This window comes from Trichinella spiralis, assembly GCF_000181795.1.
Source record: "Trichinella spiralis strain ISS 195 chromosome Unknown Scfld6, whole genome shotgun sequence".
NCBI classification, from domain to species: Eukaryota; Metazoa; Nematoda; class Enoplea; order Trichinellida; family Trichinellidae; genus Trichinella; species Trichinella spiralis.
The window spans coordinates 2,074,041-2,082,301 of NW_003526945.1; the positions used below are offsets into that span (position 1 = coordinate 2,074,041).

Below are 8,261 nucleotides of genomic sequence, written 5' to 3' on the forward strand. Positions count from 1 at the left end.
GTGAGCTTTGAAAATATGGACTTTCATCATTTGATACGGTTAGGGTCGCGTCGTGCAGTGTAACCCGTCGAACTCCTGCACACCACCCTATCTCACATTCCTCCTATCCTTGCACTGCTATTCTCAAACATTTACTTATTCTAATACTCAAACTATAGCAGTGCTACAAACTCACTATGCTCAAAAATTGTCCTTTGAAATGATCGACAAATTATTCAACCATTTCACTTTCCGCAAATGAACCCTAAACTCAACTCGACAAGGCATGGGACATGAAAACGTTCAAATGCGGAAAGCCACTCAAATTTATTAAAATAATACTCATGATCTATGTCCAGTTACTCTAATTAACAATCATCTGAATTAAATGCTCGATAACTTACAGCTCGAGTTTATATAAATTACAGACTCAAGAACTCCTCAGTGAACTTTAGCTAATTAGCCTAACTCAAAGAATTATACTTACCGAACTTACCCTCGTCCTCTTGGACGTCCACTTTCATCTTCTATTCTTCTTTATCTAAATGTAGAAGAATTAATTCAATGAAATAATTTTATAATAAATAAAAAACAAAGCCGTTTTTATTGTTCTTCTTCGTCCATCATTGTATTGAAAACGCCATTGTTCATTCGCCGCACACCGTTCGCCTACAATCATTTGAAATGAGTTTCTAGAGCAACTAATAGTAGCCTCAGGAAAATTTACATAAAGTTCATTTCTATTGATTAACAAGTATGAAACGTATTTCATTTCGTTGAACAAATATTATGCAGGCCACTCATAAGCTCAAAAGCAAACAAATTGAAATGCAAATTTAAATCGAAACTGCACCACGCCTTTGTTTGAAAAGATAAGATTCCTCTATATCTAATAACACACCTTACTCAGTATTTAAAGCAAAAATAGATCGTGCAAACATTGCTGTCGATGCCTCTGTTAGTCAACATAGTCTATTTAACTGGCGCACTGCTAATATGAAGTTAATTTTCAAACCGCCCAATTTGCATAAAAGGCAGACACTGCGCACGTAGCGGTAAACGCCGGCTTACGTAAGTTGGATATGCTACTCTAATATGAATTAGAACATGATGTCAACAAAAAATAAACAATGATTGAGCACACTAGTTGCGCTGTATGCCAAGCAAAATTAACTAGATGAAAATTATGATTTATCTAATGTCTTCATGGTGAAAATTTTAGAAAAAAATACAAAGTGATGATAAAATTAAACTGAAAACGATTTATGTATGAAAACGGTATTTTTCTGTCATGCATAATAGATAATACTATACGCTTAGTGATATTTGACCTGCTCAGTTCAAAGTGAAATTGAATGCCATAAGCAAGTATAAACTGAAAATTTTATCGTCTTCTCCAGTTAAATCTAGACGATTACCTAAAATAGCAAATTGAAATATGGATTTCTTCACAACCTTCAATGTTCAACTTTATGCAATTGAGAATTCTGCTTTAAAAGTATTTCTAGTTTTACGCATCTTCAAATTGAAAATTGCTTAAATATTTAAATATGCATGCATTCATAGCAATTTATCAGGAAAATAAGTCTCAGTATTAAATTTTTACCTGAATGTAGCATCCTGCAGTTGCACCTTGGTTACGCACCGCCACCCTTTGTTGAACAGCACTGTAATAAAATAATAACTATGGATGTGCAACATTTGCTTATTACTTAGTAACCTTCTTATCATTAATTTGGTTATTTAAATAATGTATATTACTGTATTTTCAATTATTATTTCAATTATTATCAATTTTCAATTATTCAATTTATCAACTAATTATCATTCCGTGATTTTATTTTTGAAATATACTTTAAGTTAGTATTATAATAATTTTTTTACTTTTCCTCATTTCATCTGTTTTATTGCTTTATATATTCCTATAATGGAATTACGACATTTATGTTGAATGCGACTTGTATTTATTTTACTGAGAACATTGCAGCTGTGGTACAGCCAATCCGGCTATCATCAGTTTGATTAATACCTGCAGATTTTCATATACTTTTTATTTATTGCTTTGTGATTCATGCCTGAATTTCAGATATATTTTAATGATGTTTGTGATTTTTACCTTTTGTACTTGTTTGCGCACAAGGAGACGTCCGATGATTTTATGCCAAGCTTCAGATTCCCGCGTGAGCCCAACAAAATGGTCAACCTGATTAACAGATACAATTTTCCATAGCCGCCACAAATTCACTTCCTTTCCACGGCTTCCCGTTAGTGACGTTTTTTTCATTTAAACAAAATTAGAATCTCAATCACGTGATAGAATAACTTTCAAATTGATAATTTTAATTGTATTTCAAATGAACGACACATTTCGATCCCTTTTGAAACTGAACTTTTCTATTACAAGGTCATTATCAATGGAAATGTCAGAATGAATGTACACATTGCTGCAAGTCTGTTCAGTCGTTCTTCTGTCATGGAAGTCCGGAAATAGCTTTTTAGATATTTCACTGCAGTAGAGCTTCGTTCTGCGTTGGCTGAGGTGATTGGCTGAGTAACGAAAATCTGTAGGAGTAAGGATACCATCGGGTAATAATCGTTTGGGCGCAATGCAAGAGCATCAAGCGCGTTAGCTGGATAATGATAAAGAAGTACGTTTTTACACTTTCTTTTCAGCGTGTAATTTCACACTTGAGTAGCTCGTTTTGGTCGTCGATATATCTTTACTAGGTGACCATCAGATTTTCTAATGGGCTTAAATCTTACTGATCAGAATCGACATATAAGGGCACTTAATGGCATGGCATTATTGCGGTGTGGAAGCAATTTGTCGAAGAACTACTGAATAGCGTTCTCCAAAAAAGTTTTCCACACCCTCAGTGGGTAATATTCTCTGTTTTCTTTTGGGTCGATAGATCTGCTCATTTGCCTGGATATATTTCGAGGGAGGGGTATTAAATCACTGTACAGCTTTTCAGCTGCTTCCAAAATCACACAAAAGCATTCCCTTGATTTACTCCTCCATTCTTCTAGAATTCATATTGTCTCAACATTGTAATACATCAAGGCGAGAGACCTGGAGAGGTGTTGAAAGCGGCAAAGTTAAAGAAAGCACTTTGTTCAGAACCGCCAACAAAAGAACAATACTGCTTCGACATACTGCATCTCGTAACTGCTCTGCTTTCGAGGCGGCGCTACTGTCATTCCACTCAGTAATAAGCTGCAAAGAATCTACTTATGGCTGATACTAATGGCTCATCTCGTTTCACAAAGCGTGCTAAGGTGGCCGTATTTTTGGTTCTTAAGCGTACCTTCTACAATCAGCTTCTCGATGAAAGTTTTAAGCGCAGTAAATCTTTTGAAGGACCACAATAAAAACAAACCGACCTCTAGAATCACACCAAAACAGTTAAGGATGGCTTAATTTTCAGAAGACTTAGTAATGGTCAAAATCAAGCAGTGACTTTTTGCAAGCTTTTTTGTGTCTTTAACTACTGAGAAGAAATTGCATAATTAAATCGACAATCAGACGCTGTATGATTGCTAGCGCATTCATTGCAGCGCTGCTATTTGACCATAGTGTTGTAAGTAACCGGTGCATTTTTCTGTGAAAATGAATATGCGACTGCTTCGTTTCAACGACATCTCTATCTTGTGTTGTCATCGACCGTAGATATCTGGCTACTGTTAGCTTGCTAATGAACCACTGATTATCTATTATTTTTGATTAGCATTTCTATCACACGCTGTCAATGAAAAGGGCTTTTCGCATAAGTGAGAGTTGCATAAAAGTTTCAAAATACAGTCCAAAAATTAATTCTAAATTTCAAAATGATTGAAATACAGGTAAAACAATGTCTTCTACTTACATGTTGTCTTTCTTCCTCTGTCAGACCTATGTATGCATTTCGACCACTTTCTTCTCTGGAAAAATAATTAGGAATTAAAAATTTTAAATCAAATCGCATGAATTTTAATATTATTATCATACACTGTTATTCAGCTTCAATTACTTTCTATAACATGGCTATTGCGTATTTGTTTATGTGATAATATTCATGCAAATGACATAACAAATAACCATATAATTATTGAATCACTTACTTGCTTTTAACATGCAAATGAATTTATTCATGTACGAAATGGTGAATGATTGCTTTATGCAGGTTCCAGTAATGGCTGTATTGATGTGGTACTTGTGTGTCTGCAGCATCTATAAGAAACAAAAGTAATATAGGGATAGGAATATTTTAATGCTTGTAATAATAGCGGAAAAACCAAATTTATTAGTCATATTGGATAAATGAAGCATCGAATATCTGCACATTGTCGAATATCATTTACCTGTTAATTATAGACGATATGCAAAAGTGAGATCACATTTGCACACCTCGTCTTATGGCGACCAACAAACTAACTAACCACGAAAGCGATATTCTGCAATATTGGATGATAGTACGCAAAGTTCGGTTTGGAAAAACAACCTAATTCTTGATGAGTAAGAGCGTAATAGCATAAATTAAAAGTGTTCTTTTATTAATTTGTTTGCTAAAATAAAAGCTATTTTGCTTAAAGGCATGTAATGTGATGAACAATGCAAATAGTATGAAAATTCATTTCATCAAGTTCATATAGCATATTAGAATCTACAATTAGTTGTGAAAAAAAATGAAATTCCCATTCTTGATACTGCCTGCACGCTATGCAAAATATTTTACATTGCCATCAAATATTAAGGACGGAAATAGCTTTATAAGAAAAGAGGAAGAACTAGTTAAGTAATGGACAATGCAATTTTATTACATACTTTCTCCAAAGGATCTCAAAAAGGAATTCCATTTTTCATTCTCATTACTGGAAATTATCAATCCAAGCACAGAATGAATGTCACTAACAGAAAATAGAAATCCGCTAGTTTTCAGATGGCGTATTCTTGAAGTCCTACAATCACAACATATGAAACACAACTTGTTTTTCAGACATAGGTGATGTGGGTGAGTAAAATTCAAAACGCTGCTGGACAAATGGCCATATCACACTAATCTAATGAATTGCTAACCACAGAGAGCACATTTTGAAGAGTTGCACAAGAGTAGTTGCACAATATAAAAAGCAATTCACAGTGACTCTGGTGTAGTAAGAGCAAAATGGCCTAAGGGAAATAGAAAAACTGAGGCAAGAAACATTTCAACAATTTTTGACAGTTCCTCAAATGCCCATCATTTAGTGTAGGACTGTTCTCAGGGCATTGCTAAAAAATTTCCATCTACAATAATATTCATTTAAGCTACAGAAACTTTCAAAATTGACAATCTTTGTTCTCAGAATATTTTTGATTATTACAATTCAGAGATAAGAATTTGCCAAATTATCTCATTAGAAAGCTATTTTTGTTTCATGTGCCAGTACTTTTATTCTATAAATTTCAAATGCACAAACTGGAAAATTTATCAAATTTCTCAAAAATTCATTAATTTTAGATTATAAAAAAATTTACATACCCATAATTGGGACACAATTGCTTGCAATAATGATAAAATTATTTCACAGAATGGCGTAGTTTCTGTGAAGCATGGAATATGTTTCAACGTACAAACCAGTGGATACCTCAAAATATTCGAATAAATGCTATGCATGAGCTCAATTGTTTGAAATGAATTGTGAATTTATTTAATTACACAGCATTTGTAATGAAGATTCACCCTGGGCGACTACACATTATATTAATTATGCAAATTACAATTGCATGCCTTTTATGTGGCAAAAGTAAATTTAAATATCCACAAATTCGGTCTGAATGAGATGCTTGGTAAATGGAAAAGATGGTAATGAGAACCACATTCCATTAAATGTTTGCTTTTCAACAAAGTAAACAATTACAGCGCTCGCGTTTTCATTTGCAGCAATTAATGATTATTTAAAAGAAATAATTAAAGAAATTCAATTCTATTATTCGTAAAAAAGATACGTTAGTAAAAATCTAACAGATTTGATGTCTGAAATGTTTCATGTGCAGAAATTGGCAGTCATTCCGGCCGTTGGAAAACAATTACTGATGGAGGACTTCTGTATATATTAAAATACGCAGAACCTCAAATTTAGTGCCCATTTATTCGAAAACTACCATGCAGTTTAAGATGAAAGTCTCTAAAATCCCATCTTCCATCAGTATGAAACTATAACAATCAAGATAAAGTCAAAATTTTGAAAACTGAATTTTCGCCAATTTTCGCAGAAACAACCAAGTCTATGACCCATGAAATTTTGCAATTTTTGAGAAAAAATTTTTCTTTTTAAAAATTAAAGAAGTTGATTTTTAAAGATAAAGAATTATTTGTTGAATACTAAAAAATTCTTCGAAACTTTCATGATTGTGTATTTCTTGAAAAGTACTTTAAAACGTGCTGCTTATAAAAAGGATTTTAACAAATCAAAATAAAAAGAATTGAAAAATGAAAGTTAAATAAATATTTATATGGAATGGTGTTATTAATTTGCACAACAAAACTTTGAATGTTTCCACAGGAAAAAAGGAATTTATTTTAATAAGAATTGTTCCTGATTTTCATTTAAAATACAGGAACTTTCAAAAATGACAATCTTTGTTCTCAGAATATTTTTGATTATTACAATTCAGAGATAAGAATTTGCCAAATTATCTCATTAGAAAGCTATTTTTGTTTCATGTGCCAGTACTTTTATTCTATAAATTTCAAATGCACAAACTGGAAAATTTATCAAATTTCTCAAAAATTCATTAATTTTAGATTATAAAAAAATTTACATACCCATAATTGGGACACAATTGCTTGCAATAATGATAAAATTATTTCACAGAATGGCGTAGTTTCTGTGAAGCATGGAATATGTTTCAACGTACAAACCAGTGGATACCTCAAAATATTCGAATAAATGCTATGCATGAGCTCAATTGTTTGAAATGAATTGTGAATTTATTTAATTACACAGCATTTGTAATGAAGATTCACCCTGGGCGACTACACATTATATTAATTATGCAAATTACAATTGCATGCCTTTTATGTGGCAAAAGTAAATTTAAATATCCACAAATTCGGTCTGAATGAGATGCTTGGTAAATGGAAAAGATGGTAATGAGAACCACATTCCATTAAATGTTTGCTTTTCAACAAAGTAAACAATTACAGCGCTCGCGTTTTCATTTGCAGCAATTAATGATTATTTAAAAGAAATAATTAAAGAAATTCTATTCTATTAATCGTAAAAAAGATGCGTTAGTAAAAATCTAACGGATTTGATGTCTGAAATGTTTCATGTGCAGAAATTGGCAGCCATTCCGGCCGTTGGAAAACAATTACTGATGGAGGACTTCTGTATGTATTAAAATACGCAGAACCTCAAATTTAGTGCCCATTTATTCGAAAACTACCATGCAGTTTAAGATGAAAGTCTCTAAAATTCCATCTTCCATCAGTATGAAACTATAACAATCAAGATAAAGTCAAAATTTTGAAAACTGAATTTTCGCCAATTTTCGCAGAAACAACCAAGTCTATGACCCATGAAATTTTGCAATTTTTGAGAAAAAATTTTTCTTTTTAAAAATTAAAGAAGTTGATTTTTAAAGATAAAGAATTATTTGTTGAATACTAAAAAATTCTTCGAAACTTTCATGTTGATGCTTTCCTTGATAAGTACTTTAAAACGTGCTGCTTATAAATAGGATTTTAACAAATCAAAATAAAAAGAATTGAAAAATGAAAGTTAAATAAATATTTATATGGAATGGTGTTATTAATTTGCACAACAAAACTATGAATGTTTCCACAGGAAAAAAGGAATTTATTTTAATAAGAATTGTTCCTGATTTTCATTTAAAATACAGGAACTTTCAAAATTGACAATCTTTGTTCTCAGAATATTTTTGATTATTACATTCAGAGATAAAAATTTGCCAAATTATCTCATTAGAAAGCTATTTTTGTTTCATGTGCCAGTATTTTTATTCTATAAATTTCAATGCACAAACTGGAAAATTTATCAAATTTCTCAAAAATTCATTAATTTTAGTTTATAAAAAAATTTACATACCCCTATTGGGAACCCATTGCTGGAAATAATGGATAAAATTATTTCACAGATGGCGTAGTTTCTGTGAAGCATGGAATATGTTTCAACGTACCAACCCAGTGGATACCTCAAATAATTCCAAATAAATGCTATGCATGAGCTCAACTTGTTTGAAAAGAATTGTGAAATTTATTTTAATTTACCCCAGCATTTGGTAATGGAAGAATTCACCC

General features: G+C 31.9%; 2 protein-coding genes across 2 annotated transcripts; both read right to left on the bottom strand.

Moving 5' to 3' along the window:
- Nucleotides 1–582: 582 nt before the first annotated feature.
- On the bottom strand, nucleotides 583–2,052 carry Tsp_08137 (conserved hypothetical protein). Its single transcript, XM_003373496.1, has 3 exons — nucleotides 2,009–2,052; nucleotides 1,586–1,646; nucleotides 583–648 (listed from the first exon to the last, which is right to left on the bottom strand). Exons 1-3 carry the CDS (start codon nucleotides 2,050–2,052, stop codon nucleotides 583–585), a joined length of 171 nt encoding a protein of 56 aa, XP_003373544.1.
- Nucleotides 2,053–3,022: 970 nt separating this feature from the next.
- Nucleotides 3,023–4,189, bottom strand: Tsp_08138 (conserved domain protein). The gene is made up of 5 exons (XM_003373497.1): nucleotides 4,092–4,189; nucleotides 3,846–3,900; nucleotides 3,500–3,682; nucleotides 3,225–3,290; nucleotides 3,023–3,196 (listed from the first exon to the last, which is right to left on the bottom strand). Exons 1-5 carry the CDS (start codon nucleotides 4,187–4,189, stop codon nucleotides 3,023–3,025), a joined length of 576 nt encoding a protein of 191 aa, XP_003373545.1.
- Between the last annotated feature and the right edge of the window lie 4,072 nt (nucleotides 4,190–8,261).

Excerpts from the sequence above, each read along its gene's own strand:
- Tsp_08137 (XM_003373496.1), bottom strand. The coding sequence starts at position 2,052 with ATGAATCACAAAGCAATAAATAAAAAGTATATGAAAATCTGCAG. Across the intron at positions 1,647-2,008 it reads AAGTATATGAAAATCTGCAG|TGCTGTTCAACAAAGGGTGG; the intron begins GTATTAATCAAA and ends ATTTTATTACAG. Across the intron at positions 649-1,585 it reads CTGCAGGATGCTACATTCAG|GCGAACGGTGTGCGGCGAAT; the intron begins GTAAAAATTTAA and ends AAATGATTGTAG.
- Tsp_08138 (XM_003373497.1), bottom strand. The coding sequence starts at position 4,189 with ATGCTGCAGACACACAAGTACCACATCAATACAGCCATTACTGGAACC. Across the intron at positions 3,683-3,845 it reads CAGAGGAAGAAAGACAACAT|TGGTTCATTAGCAAGCTAAC; the intron begins GTAAGTAGAAGA and ends ATAGATAATCAG. Across the intron at positions 3,197-3,224 it reads TGAAACGAGATGAGCCATTA|CTTATTACTGAGTGGAATGA; the intron begins GTATCAGCCATA and ends GATTCTTTGCAG.